Source organism: Hipposideros armiger, unplaced genomic scaffold (assembly GCF_001890085.2).
Source record: "Hipposideros armiger isolate ML-2016 unplaced genomic scaffold, ASM189008v1 scaffold_247, whole genome shotgun sequence".
Lineage (NCBI taxonomy): Eukaryota > Metazoa > Chordata > Mammalia > Chiroptera > Hipposideridae > Hipposideros > Hipposideros armiger.
Window position 1 is genome coordinate 1,605,714 of NW_017731597.1, and position 14,048 is coordinate 1,619,761.

A 14,048-nucleotide genomic window follows, 5' to 3' on the forward strand; every position below is an offset into this window, starting at 1 on the left:
TCCCCTCCCCACTCGATAAAGAACAGAAATTTATTTCTAATAGTTCTGGAGGCTCAGAAAAACAGTTCTTGAGTGCTCGCATATGTAGCTCTTAATCCTTATCACAATCAAGAGAAGGGATTTTTGACACTGGATTTTCAATCATGTGACATGTTTGACTATTTGGGGAAGGACTGTGGGATGGGGTGGGGAGAATGGTGAGGATAGGTTTCCATGAGCCTCTCAAATCACTGGGTTCATTTATTCAACGGCGTATTCTATGGAATGTCAGCCATTAAAATAATCTTTGCTTTCGGTATGTAAAATACAGGCGAAGAAAGCAAACTGCAGGTGAGAGGAAAACTAAATGTGAAACGGATGATAGAAAAATCGGGGGAGGCAGTGATGGAATCCCGGGTTGTTGGCCAAGTTTTCATGCAGGAGAAGCTTATTGTGCCCTGACAAGTTGGTAGTGCGTGGCCAGGCAGCGGGGATCCTTTGCTTTGAATGTGGGACTGACAGCAGTATTCCCTTCCTGTCCAGGCATTGGCTGGTTGGTTTATCTAGACTGCTGTATAGGAGGCCTTCAAGGTCCCATGGTGTTGGCAGGTCTGGTTCCTCCAACCTTCCCAGGCCTTGTACACTCAGGCCACACCATACACACGGGATGGTGAGTTTTGGTGTGTCTTGTCACTGTGAGCTCCTTGAGATGTGGGGCTGTGACTTACCTTGTGCTGACAGAGTCTAGCATAATTGATGCCAGATACATCCGTACCAGGAACCCTGTAGATGGAAGGAAGAAATGAAAAACGGAGGAAGAGAAGGGCTAGATGTTTATAAACGTTTCTTTGAACCTCACCTTTTGAGGTTCTATTTCAGAATCACATAAGATGAAATGGCTTGGAGTGCCTGGGAGGAGGGGTCCTGCATTGAGCTCCCTGCGGTTGGGCCCAGCCCCCAACCAACTCTATTAAACAGTCATTGGAGGGTTTACAGGCTCTTCCATATCTAAAAATTCTGCTGCATTGTAAGCTTCATTTCTCATCTCCCCTCAGTGGAGAAAAGTAGCTCTCTGCGCGTGCGCTCACTCCCCCCCCCCCCCATATGTAACTTCTCCAAGCTTGTTTCTGGGCTTGTGCGCAGTAAAATACAGTGGGGCCCTCGGCTGGGAGCCAGATGCTCACTGGCTTTTTTCTCTCCGGGATCCGTGTGATGGGAAGGGAAAAGAGAAGGTTTTCGTGGGATCCAGCTGAGAGCTCCACCAAGGAAAAGGCAGAGACTTACACGCATGGGAGTCAGATCAGATGTGGGAGGGACCCCAGAGGCCATGTGTCCCAACCCTCGGATTTTATAGATGGAGACCAGGGGGTACATGATTTGGAGCTGGCAGACCTGGAACTAGAGCCCCCTGATTCCCAGCTTGCTGCTTGTGTGACGACATGTGGCTACGTCCACCTGGGAGAGCCAGTTTGGGGCAAAGTGTGTGCTTGTTCACCTACTCCATTTCCTGAGGATTCTCACTGGGTGTGTGGGCAACAGTATCCTATCCTTATTCTGGGAGGACACCCTGGGATTCTGGATAAGCCGAAAGAAGGCTGTCTTGGGGTCTAGCTTAGCCCTAGGAAAGGGGCTATGATAAATCCAGAAGGTTTTTTTTTTTTTTTTACACATATATTTTTACTCTGATAGCGCCTGGGTGTCTCAGCAACTCTAGACCAGTTTAATTCTTCTCCCCTCTCCCCCTTCCTGTGGTCTCTATTTTAGGAAATGTTTTTCTTTCCACAGTGTTGTCTTTTGTTCCCTATATTGTTTCGTTCAGCTCACCAGCGTTTATTGCACGCCTTCTGTGTGCCGGGCATCGGGGCCCTCCAGGCTAGAATTCCATCCCACCTCTTCCGTTGAGTCGCTCGGTGTCCCTGGAGGAAGTGCTGTCCATTGAGCAGCTGCTGTGCCTGTCCTGTCTCATTGCCTCTTCTCACCCAGTCACGGAGGCTGAAAAGCTCAGCTTCAGAGCTTGTCAGGGATGTAGCTTGGGTTTGATCCCAGGCCCGACTGATGGTGGAGCCTCTGAAAACAATACACACATCCCGTTGCCGTCCTTTCCCTTGGATATATCCAAAGTCAGCCAGCATGTAGTCCCACGTTAGTCAGAGACGCTCTAGAAGGTTTTCCAGAGGAGCTCGATGGACCCAGATGTTTCTTTTTCTGCCTCAGGACTGCGAAGGCCTTATTGTCCGCTCAGCCACCAAGGTGACTGCGGATGTCATCAACGCAGCAGAGAAGCTCCAGGTGGTGGGCAGGGCTGGCACAGGCGTGGACAACGTGGACCTGGAGGCCGCAACGAGGAAGGGCGTGCTGGTCATGAAGTAAGGCATGGAGGCCGGGGTGGGCTGGTGTTTCCCGAGGGTTTTGACATTGAGAAGCTCTGTTTGTAATCTCAGAATGCTTCACAAACCGGCCCCACAGATGTGTGCAGGGCCGTAGCCTGATTTGGAGTCAGAAGGATGGTGGTGAATTTATGAGTCTGCTGTGCTCCAGCTCTGCCCGTCCCCCTCCATTGTTCTGTCTGGGGTCAGGGATCGGTAGCTAGCTGTGCTTTTACTCTATCTCCCTTGCACAGATCAAGACCTTTGCTAGTAGAGTGACTCTGCATTCTTTCTCTTCCTCACTTCCCTGCACCCCTCGGGAGCCGGGACCCCAGTTTCTCTTTCACACCCCAGGGCCAAGAGGCAAGGACCTCCATGAGAGCTGTCTTTGCAGAAACGTAGGGCAAAGGTTTTGTGAGCCTGCCAGTGCGTGGGGACCTCATTTCTGACTCCCATCTGGCACTTAGCTGGTGAGGCAACACTACCCCCAGTCCACTTCTAGGTCCTCAAGCCTGTTCTCTTCCCTGGGGATCCTCACTGTCCTCAAGTCCTTCCCTCCACTTCCCCCTATAGGGTAGGGGTTAACTGACTCATCATCTGACTGAGGGCAACATCCAACAGTAGAAATGTTAACTGGTGACCCATCTGACATTCTTGCCCTGGACCCAGAGGCAGCAGCCTGCAGCCCCTGCACCTTTTCCAGCGTCCCCATCCATCCCGTTCACTGGGGACCCAGGAAGCCAGCTGGTCTTGTGGAAAGACAGACTGTGAGAATCCTTTTTTCGTGACTTTTTTTTCTTTCTTTTTTTAATAGAATCTCTTTTTCTCCTTGTATAACCTTCATTCCCAGAGATGAAACACCCACTAGGGGAAGAAGAAGGGTGAACATGTGTGTTAATAAATTCTTTCAAAACCAAAAAAAAAAAAAAAAGGCTTTGAGAAAAAAATAGTTTCATAGGTTGCCGTCTCTCTTCTCCTTTCTGTAAAATGGGCACAGGCAGCACTGCTCTGTGTATGAAGGAGTGAGGAAGCTTTAATCAGTTCAGAACTTGTCGAAGGATAGGAGGAGAAGTCAAACAGGTAAAGATAAAATTAGTGGCTTTGTTACCACTTGGTGAAGGTCGGTGAGCAGTGGGCTGACGTCTACATTCGATAGACTTGCTCATCCATCATGGGCACAGCTTTGTTAAGATGGATGACGGAGACGCAGGAGATTTGTGCTTCTTCCTTCCTCTAGGCAGATAGGTGCAGAAATGAGAGGAGAAAGGAAAGGACTGGGCGACGCACGTCTTCCCCAGTCGGTAGAGAGGCCAGGTGTTTCTGTAAGGGAGGTTGCTGCACAGAAAACAAAACGCCAGCGCTCTCTTCCAGCTCTGGGATGTGGGCAGGGGTGACGTGGGGTTTGTATGAAGAGTGGGTGAGCTCATGGAGCTGGGGCGAGAGCTCAGCATGCATTCAAGTCTTCCTCTTGGGACAGGAGAGAGAATACTGCATCAGGACCCACTGATGTCCCCTCTTTTCTTTGCTGTTTAGCACCCCCAATGGGAACAGCCTCAGTGCTGCGGAGCTCACCTGTGGGATGATCATTTGTCTGGCCAGGTAAGTCCCTGACTTCTCAGCAGAGCCCATCCCTCTGGTATGTCAATCATTACAACTCCCTGAGCAAAGCGACCCAGAGACACTTAGAAACACTTCAGCTTGGCGACATGCAGACTGCTAAGAGCAGTGACATGGAAAGAGGGAGAGGGAATGCAAGAAATGCAGATTTCCCCGTTTTATCTTTTCCTCCTGTGAGTCAGGCCAGCTACCATTTAATTCTCACGAGGCCCTGTGCCCATATGGTGCCACCCAGACTGCCAAGTGAGAACCCTGAAGTGCTGAACCTGGGGCGGTTCCATGACCAGCAGCTACAGGGAGGGTCTGGGGATTTCTTGTGCTCCTGTACATCGTAGGTAAACACCATGGAGTCAGGTGGGCAGAGGTCAGGTGAGAGAACTCAGGAGAGGCAGGCGAGGGCTCTGTCTCGCTAGGTCAGAGGCATTTTGTCAGCCTCCTGAACTGGGGCCTGATGGGCCAGAGCAGTCACATGGAGTGTCTTCCCCTGAAGCTTTGTCAAGTTTACCCATGAGTCCGTGGGGCTCTGATCCTAGACCAGGCTCCCCCTCAGCCTTACCCTCAAGTGGAAGTCCTCATACGGTGTAGACATAAAAAAATGATTCTTCTAAGAAGTCAGAGAAGTGGAAATACAGCAACGGAATTTTGGGATCTCTACGTACTGGTGCGCGCTCCCCCTCCTCCTTCCTCTCTCCCCTCACTGTTTTGTGGCTGGTAGGAAAGCCTGCATTGAAATACTTAGGAGGCTGACTGGTGGGGGTGTCTTCTTCGCTTTGAGTCATTCAGCTGCTTCCTGCTCCGTGATGTTGGGCGAGGTGTTTACCCCTCACAGTGCAGTTGTTTTGAGCCTTAAATGAGCTGATCTGTTAACATTTCCTATAAGAGGATCTAAAATAGAGGAGGTCCTCCTTAAACATATCCTAAACATCGCTTCTTGTCTCTTCCTCTTGGCTCCCAGGGAAGCCTGGAGGACCATATCCCACGGGACATATCTTACCCTCTGACCTCTAACGTTGCCCTAACGTCCTTTGTCCCCTCCAGAAAATACAGAGATTCAGACATCCATGTTTCCAAGGAGGCGATAGGCTGTGGTGTGCATGTGTGTTTTGGTGTGGGGACAGGAGGCGGAACAGAAGGTCTGAGTGTCTGGACTGTGGCACCCACCCACCCCGATCTAGCCTGAGACCTTCGGGGCTTAAGAAATTCTCAACGGAGAACAAGTAATCAGCTGCCTCCTGATATAGTAGAAGATGTTGTAGGTTGTGGCCTTGGATGGAACAGGAACATTAAAATCCTTGAACTTTGGGAGCACTTAATGCCATCGGAGTCCCTCAGCACCCCATTTCGTCACCGCTACAGACCCCGGATTTTGGTGGTTGCTTTTTATGTGCCCACAGTTGCTCTGATTGATACCCCAGAGGCTGGGGTGGACTTATCCTGGATCGTAGTCCCAGGGCCCCCAGTCTGGTCTTGCCAAACATCTCCCTCTGCTACACAACCTCACCCCTCCTCTGTGTGTCTGAACCTGAGCTGCGAGGCCCAGGCTGAGCTTGGTCCCCGGGGGAATGGTGGTCAGAGGTGGCGGCTGTGCAAACCTCACAGTACGCCTGCTTCCTGGGCTGGTGGGGATCTGCATGGGCCCCCTGAACCTGTGCGTTTGTCCTTGCAGGCAGATTCCCCAGGCAACAGCATCGATGAAGGGGGGCCGATGGGATCGGAAGAAGGTGAGTGTCTGACCTTGCCCCACCCACCTGGCTCAGTGCCCGAGGTCCGCTCCTGGTGCTGACTTTGCATCTTTGCCTGTTCGGTTGCAGTTCATGGGAACAGAGCTGAGTGGAAAGACCCTGGGAATTCTTGGCCTGGGCAGAATCGGGAGAGAGGTGGCCACCCGGATGCAGTCTTTTGGGATGAAGGTGAGAGGTCGGCGGGCCCCTTTGATGTGGGGCCTCCTATAGCAATCGTATTTCCCCGAAAATAAGACCTAACTGGAAAATAAGCCCTAGCGTGATCTTCAGGGTGCTCGTAATATAAGCCCTACCCCAAAATAAGCCCCAGTTAAGATCGTCAGCCAGACATGACTGTATTTGAATAAATGTAGATTTTTGTACTTGAATAAATGAATAAAATGCATCTTTTGGAGCAAAAATTAATATAAGACCCGGTCTTATTTTCAGGGAGACACAGAATTTGCAAAGAGGCAGCTTTGCTTGAGAGGAAATAAAGACTTTGTCCTAGGAGGGTCTGATCGACCTGACCCCCGCTATTAGAACCCCTGACTTAAATAGGTGGTAAAGCCGAGGAGGGAGGCAGCGTTGGCCTGCTGATGTGGACACCTGAATTAAAAATCTGGGACTACTTGGTGGGAGGTCCTTCAGCTTTGGGGTGAGGGACAACCCTGAGGCCCAGTGGAGCAGAGAGGGGTCCTGTATCCTGCTGGCCTTTCCTCCCTGACGACAACGGCCTCCATGTTTTGCTCTGTCTATCACCTGTGATAATTCAGAAAGCAGGAGCAAACTTACAGCAATTAAAATAGAGCCATTGTCCGTTCATCTTCTAGCTCCCCTCCACTGTCCAGAAGAGATTGAAAGGTGCTTGTCTGTACACTGTGATAGGATCGTACAGCCGACGGCGGCTGGAAGATCCCACACATTTCTCAGAAATCATCCCCCCTCCCCAAGGCCTTGCCTTCTCCTATTTGGGGAGTTGTGTAGGCTTCCGGTTGAGAGAAGGTTGTCATCCATAGCAATGCCTCCCCATCCCCTGGGGCCAATCCAGGAGACCTCTCCAAGTGGGGGAGGCCAATCAGCCAATACCGGGGAATTCACAGGGGTGCTCAGATAGGTCAGGGTGACGAGGCAGCTGAGAGTGATGGTGGAGGTCCCCATGTTTACTGTGGCTGTTGAGTGGATTGTGGGTTCCAACTGCCACCAGGGAAGTTAAATATCAAGGAAAATAGTTTTTACAATCAGATCTTTTCAGGTCTAGAAAAATTGACTTAGCACTGTTAGAGAATTTTCCATTTCTCCCTTGTTCCCTCCCTTTCTGTCTGTCCCTTCCACCTCTGTAGAGTTAGAAGGGAGTTTAACTCTTCATTTTATTTTGACCTCTGGGGTTTGTAAATTTTCTTGCAAAGGGCTCACAGCAAACGGTAGACAAGAACCCAGGTGGGCGTCCCATGAAACGACGTTGAGAATCTTCCTCTCCCTTCTGCCTCCATTCGCCACCGTATTTATTTAATTCAGCCAGACGTCTTTTCTGAGCCTTAGCACTGGGTCTCTGATCATGAAAACAAACCAAAGCCACATCTTTCTGCGCAGGGCTGGCGAGGTGCGATAAGCTACCGAGAGCACTTTCTCCTCCGTCCTCTTTTGTGACGGATTAAGGTATAAAGGTTTAGCTCACGGGAAATTCTGGTCTTGTACAAGCAGGAGTCAGAGGTTAAGGAAAACTCAGAGCACACAAAGTCAAACTAGGGAGTGGTCGTTTCACTGATGATACAGCGACTTTGGTGCAGGTTCCAGGCCCAGCGACCATTCTGTTACGTTACCACGCCCCTTCCCCACAGCACATCGGACTTCTAACTCGGGGACAGTCATTGTCAAGGATGTGAGACGATGGCAGTGACTGAACCCAGACAAAAAGCCCCGCCTCATTTCCTGACTAACTGAAGCAATTGGTAGGCTTGTCTGTCCATCTGGCCCCACTCGGGCGCCGACCACCACCCGGGGCTGTTTGCCGAGAGGCCCAGGGGCATGTGGGACTGAGCATTAGCAGTGAAGTGACTGGCACCCCTCAGACACGTGTTTGATTCAAAGAGCTGTCTAGAGCCTGCTCAGGAATGTTTATATGTTTCTGGCCACACTCCGCCTGACCTGCCTGCATGTTTCCTTCCCAGCTGGCACTGAGGATGTGCCAGCTTCATTTGGGGGGTTCTGTCCAGATGTCTCTGGAGGGTCACTCTGGGCTGCCTTGCTTCTGGGACAATGCTGTTTGTAAACCCCGAAACCTGTCTTGGATTGTTACCCTCATTCCAGCCCCTTGAGGGAGCTACCTGGCTCTGGCCATTCCAGAATGACCCAGGTAGCCTCTCTTACATGCGTCGGGTTCACGTGAATTCTGTCTCAAAGCAGAGAGATTGTCGACCTGTTTCCCTTAAACCTCGGTTGATGCTGGAGCAGCTGTGGAGAGCCAGGTTTCCTAAAGGGCAAGGAAGGAAAATCCTTGAACAAATTGTGAAACAGATGGTTTATCGGCTTCCAGATAGGAAACTGACTTCCAGATAGGAAACTGACCAGTATTTACTCAGCACAAGTTGTTTTAAATTTCCCTTGTTCCCTCTGTGGAAACTGATAGGAAACTGGTAGAGCCTGGACATCCCGAGATGTCACATACCTGGAGTATTCTAAAAGGTATTTGAATCATGTAAAACGTGAAGGCATTCTCATAAAAACTGAAGTACAGATAAGGATCTCCTTGATTATCATTCCAGCCCTAGTCTCCTCAGATAACATCAGTTAGGCATGTGTTATCTCAGACTTTTTTTCCCTGTGTATTTGCATAGAATGCACATGCTCTCTGGAGAGAAAGGAATATTCATGAACAGATTTGCCATCTGCTTAAACTGGTGTGTGGATAAACTGCCTTTTTTTTTTTTTTTTTTGGGAATTGGGGGAGGGGAACAGCATTGGGGAATTGGGGAAGGGGAACAGACAAGTTGCTATCCTTTTTTTTTTTTTTTTTTTAAGGAGGGCGCAACTCACAGTGGCCCATATGGGGATCAAAACTGTCAACCTTGGTGTTATCAGCACCATGCTCTAACCAACTGAGCTAACTGGCTACCCCAATAAATTGCTCTTTATTTGGCCATTCCCTTAAGGATGGACATGTTTGCAAATGTGGGCTTTAGCAAGACATTGCTCAGGCCTTTCACGATGTCCTTGGGGTTATGGTGGAGACTGTGAGCTTGGTGCTAAGGGGTTAGTAACTTGTTGAAGGATGGCTCCATTTCAGTCTGGAGGGAGATTGTACAGATTGGTGCAGGTCTCTGCCTTGTCCACCATTCTCATCAACACCCTGGATGATGTGTCTGTCGTTTGTGGATGACAGGAAGCAGGGAGAGGTGCAGAATTGGGTCCTAAAAAACACAGAAAGGCTAAAAAAGTTGGGTACCCTAACAGGAAATTTAGCTAGAATATATCAGCACCCTTACCTATGGGCCCCAAAAGCAACTAGATAAGCGTTGGGTGTAGAGCTCTTTACTAAAAGCTTTTCTAAGGGAGAAGACCTTTGGGTGACAAAAGTGCAGTGTGGGTAGAAGTGGCATGGCGGAAAGAAAAGATAATGTGACTTTTGGCAGCATTAACAGAAGTATGGCTTCCAGAGCAAGGGAGGTGACATTTCTTATGCTCTGTCCTAGTTAAACCCTCTTCGAGTGTTGTGAGCAGTCAAGGGCCCCATGCTCTGCAAGATTGAAACCTCCCCCAATGGTTGGGTGGGGCCCACTTGGCCTTCCTTGCTCTACAAGGCTGGCGATGAAGAATGTGATCCCAAATCTCATTATTCATAATCATTTCCAGTTTCTTCTCCAGAAGCCCTGACTTTGATACAGCAGCCTTCTTTGCCATTCTTTTCTAATTTCCCTAATTTCAGAAGAAATTCATGATGGGGGGAAGAGTTAAAAAGCATCTAAAAGCATAAAGAAGGTTAACCCCACCACCCAGTGGTAGAGTATTATGGACACCTCCAGTTTCTTTGTGGCCAGTGTTGTGATGAATTTGACTTAGCCCAGAGGAGGGATGGACATTGAACCGGAGAAGCCAGTTGTCACTGATTCTTTCAGGTCAAGCTAATGTTTCCTGAGATCGACAGTATCAGATACTGCACTCCAGTGACCCTGTGGGGTCAATATCATTATCCCAGGTGCAGATAAGGAAACTGAGGCTCAGGAATGTTCTGTGATGCGCTCAAGATAATAGGACTAAATAGTACATGGTGGCGCCCAGCTCAGACTGTGGGTCTCCTGGCTTCTAATCTGGTGCCCTTTACTTCTTGTTCCTGATCTGTGTGAGTTAAACAGCCCCTCTGTTGTCTCACCTGTGCTCAGCCTTTCTCAGGACAAAAGCCCTCCTGTTTCAATCTGATAACTGGAATTCTTACAGCCCTTGAGCAGTGAATTTCAAATTCTTCCCAGAGCCTCAGGTTCTAGAAAGCTGCCTTAGGGACAGAGGGAGGGGGCCCAGGAAGACGCAGAAGGGAGGGCTCTGACCTTCACGCTGCCGCTTTGAATTGATGTGGTGGTATATTGAGCTTCTGTTTAAGATTCATTGTTGGGGGAAGACTTCCAAATTTGCTAAGTCCCCAAATTTGGCTGTCGGGGGTCTTTTGTTGGAGCCCCTTTCTCTCGAAGGCGGCCTTCCTCTCCTCCGCCCACGGCTGAGCCACAGGACCTGGAACAGGCCTGACCAGCCTCCCAAGGCTGCCTCCTATGACGCTGCTAGGAGGTCGCCCTGGAGTGCTGCTGGAAAAGCTGGGGTTCCTTTGTTGCCCCAACCTCAGGAGTCTGTCCTGGGGCTGGGGTTGAGATGGGGAAGCCCTTTGTGCATCTTCCCTTGACTCCTGTCTAGGAATGACTAACCTTTGGATGATGTGTACCCAAAATTGTTCCAACTTCTTTGCATTTGGACATCTGACCTTTCCAGGACACTGCAGAACCCTGCTCAGGCATTGGTCTCAATGTCACCCTTCCAGCTCCCTGCAACATGGTCTCTGGATGTAAGGACCCCGACTCCTAGCTGAGGTTCCGCTCCTGTCTGCCCTGAGTGTCTGTGGTGAAGGAGGATGGGTTTTCTTGGTCAAATTCTTTCCCTGCAGTTGTCTGCAGATGAACGAGATACTGCCTCTGACGGAAAGCTGAGTCAGGGCCTGTTGATGGCTGCTGAAGATGATGATTTCCTCTCTCCGTTCTCCCCCTTTCAGCCCCAGGTGCCTTCTGTGGGGGCACCAGGCCAGGCTCCGCCTGCGGGACCTGTCCTTCAGGCAGCCCCATGCTGTTTCTTGGCATCTGAGATTCCAGGGGCGCTCCATCAGGCTTGGCTTTGTGACTCTGTTGGGGTCCCCTTCCTCTCCCCCCTCCCCGTGAGAAAAGTACATCTGGATTAGAGATGAACGGGGCCATTGTTTCAGCCAGCCTCGGAGCCGGTGGACAATGAAGACTTGTGAGAGCAAGGGCCGAGTTCTCTCTCCTCCCGGACATTGCGCACTCCCCACAGAAACGAGTAGCTTGTATCTGAGGGGATGGCCATGTGGGCACAAGCGGGTGATCCTACAGGGCATGGGGGAGGCACACCTTTCCCCAACACCTCCCCCGATGGTTGGGTGGGGCCCACTTGGCCTTCCTTGCTCTACAAGGCGATGGAGAAGGTGATCCAAAAGGTCCTCCTCATTCATAATCATTTTTAGTTTGTTCTGTAGAAACGCTGACTTGGATACAGCAATCTTCTTTGCCATTCTTTTCTAGTTTCCCTAATTTCAGGAGAAATTCATGATGAGGGGAAGAGTTAAAACGCATCAGAAAGCATCAAGAAAATTAACTCCACCACCCAGAGTGAAAGTATTATGCTTTGTGTTATTTCTGTTTGTTTAATCCTGGGCCAGCTCTGAACATCTCCGCTCAGGCGTAAGGGAACTTTCTTTTCAAGGAATAGTGCATTATTAAAAGCTAGAGCAGGGGGTGACCTTGAAATCATCCACTCAGCTTCTTTACAGAGGACTGAGGACCCTGTCCAGAGGGCGCTGATGTGAAGCTGGACACACAGCTTGACAGTGACTGAGGCAGGACTTGGGTCTCCTGACTCAGAAGCCCTATCTTGGGTCCTGCAGACCTGCCTGGGTCAGTTGGCTGCCCTGCCTTCTTGAGGACATCGATGCATTTGAAGATTCTTACGGTTCCAACAGCTCTTTCCCCCCATGTTGCTGACATGGGTTTAACTCATGGAGAGAGCTCTGGGAAGGCCTACTGGGTAGGTGTTTGCAAGAGGTAGATACTTCACACCTGGCTGCAGATCCTTCCAAGAGGCTTGTGCTGGCTTGGTAACCTTTAAAGCATAGCCATTCTGAGAGATGTGTGACTGGCACCCAAGACTGTTTCTGATGAAGGAGAGGAGATGTTTTCATCTCACTCTACCCCTTTTTGCTCAGGTTGGGCAGTAGGAGTGCAGACTCCGTGGTCAGAATACTAATTTGTGTCCCAACTGTGTGACTTGTCATTTGTTTGATCTTGGCTGAACCAGTTAACCTCTCTGCCTTAGTTTCCTTGTCTGTAAAATGGGGAAATAACAGTACCATGAGTTAGATGAAAACATGTGATACATAGTAAATGCTAAATAAACGTTTGCCACTGTCAGCTATGACTACCTAGCCTCTCCTTCCTCTGAGCGTTGTCTTAAACTTTCCTTCTTCTGGTCACCAATACGTGATGATCTTTGGTCAATTTCATGAGGTTGATGATGTTCACGCCCTGAGTTGACTGCCTGCCCCCATCTCTCAGGAGCGAACCTTCCTTCCTTCTCAACAGCCTCAGAGAGGCCCCTGTGCTTTGGGGGCCCCCCTCCTCCCTAGACCAAGGCTCTTCCTGGGTTCTTCCCCATCCACGGTGCCTGGATATCTCACTTTCCTCCTCTTGATGTTCTAATTCCCCACTCCAGTCATCCCTGCCTTGTTGAAAGGATCTGCCGTTAGTCATTTATACTGCCCCATGATTAGTTACCATGCTATGCTTCCCAACACTGGATGCAATTTAGACCTTACTAGAAGAAACTTCAAGAAAGGGGACCATAGCCTCCCCACTGGTGGCAGCGGGTATTTCACCCCCTTTCCCGATGAGGAATCCTTGTCACAGTCCCAGCCCTGCTCGGCACCACCACTGCCGCCTCCCTCACTCTGTTGAAGTGTTCAATGCACCTGCTGGTTTTCTGGCCCTGCAGGTCCTCCAGCTGCAGCCAGCCTCTCCCTTTCCTGGTTGTACCCCACGACTGTGTCACAGTCCTCCTGTGACACATGATCCTCCTCCCTCCTGTGGGCTCCCACTCCCCAAGGGCTTTGGAGGCAGACAAGCTAGCCTTTCAACCCTGGCCCTGGCCCCTCCTAGCGTGTAAGCCCCACTGCTTTCAGCTCTAAAGTAGAAAGAAGAATAGCACCAACCCCATCGTATTGCCATGAGAAGTAAACTGCTGTCAGCATAGTGCTTGGTATATGGTAAATGCTCAATAAAGGTCACCATTATTGGTAGTACCAATACTAACAATTAATAATGATTACATTCCCCTCTTCTCGCTTCTGAGCAGACTGTAGGGTATGACCCCATCATTTCGCCAGAGGTCTCGGCCTCCTTCGGTGTTCAGCAGCTGCCCCTGGAGGAGATCTGGCCTCTCTGTGACTTCATCACTGTGCACACCCCTCTCCTGCCCTCCACCACAGGTAGGTGTGTCCCTCCCTACCTTGTGGGTTGGCCGTAGAAGCCACAGACCAGATAAGAGTGGGCCCCCATGCCGGGGCTTCCACAGACGCTGGTGACCAGCTCTGGGGAGGGCCCTGCCAGGTCTGCCAGCATCAACATGGTGATGCTTTGTTTGATGCCCTGCATTACATGGGGGTGGGGTGAGCCATCTGGGAAGGTGCGGGGGGTCTGGGTAAGCTGGGCCAGTGCGTATGCGCAGTGCCCCCTGGGTACTTGCTAGGGCCACTGCAGGCGTCTGTAATTTGAGAACGCACCCGAAGCAGTAATATCTCAGGGACTTCTAGGGTGTTTCTAAGCTGAGTCTGGCCCAAATCTGGCACAAAGACTTGTGTCCCAGAGCATCTGAGAAGGGAGAGGTGAGACCAGAGAGGCTGTTGTCCTGCAGGAGGAAGGCCTGTGGGGCAGGGAGGGTTTGGAGCCGGAGCCGAGTCTCCGAGATCCTGGCACCATCGATGCAAGAAACCTCTTCCCCCCCTTCCAGGCTTGTTGAACGACAGCACCTTCGCCCAGTGCAAGAAGGGGGTGCGCGTGGTAAACTGTGCCCGGGGAGGGATTGTGGACGAAGGCGCCCTGCT

The 14,048-nt window shown here is 50.5% G+C and overlaps 1 protein-coding gene across 1 annotated transcript in view; it reads left to right on the forward strand.

Annotated features, from left to right (window-relative positions):
* PHGDH (phosphoglycerate dehydrogenase) overlaps window positions 1-14,048 on the forward strand; it is a 36,030-nt gene that overhangs the window by 5,638 nt on the left and 16,344 nt on the right. The window contains exons 2-7 of the mRNA XM_019655804.1: window positions 2,194-2,345; window positions 3,879-3,944; window positions 5,629-5,683; window positions 5,774-5,872; window positions 13,301-13,433; window positions 13,955-14,040. Coding sequence (XP_019511349.1) covers window positions 2,194-2,345; window positions 3,879-3,944; window positions 5,629-5,683; window positions 5,774-5,872; window positions 13,301-13,433; window positions 13,955-14,040 — 591 coding nt within the window. The remainder of the gene's footprint in view (window positions 1-2,193; window positions 2,346-3,878; window positions 3,945-5,628; window positions 5,684-5,773; window positions 5,873-13,300; window positions 13,434-13,954; window positions 14,041-14,048) is intronic.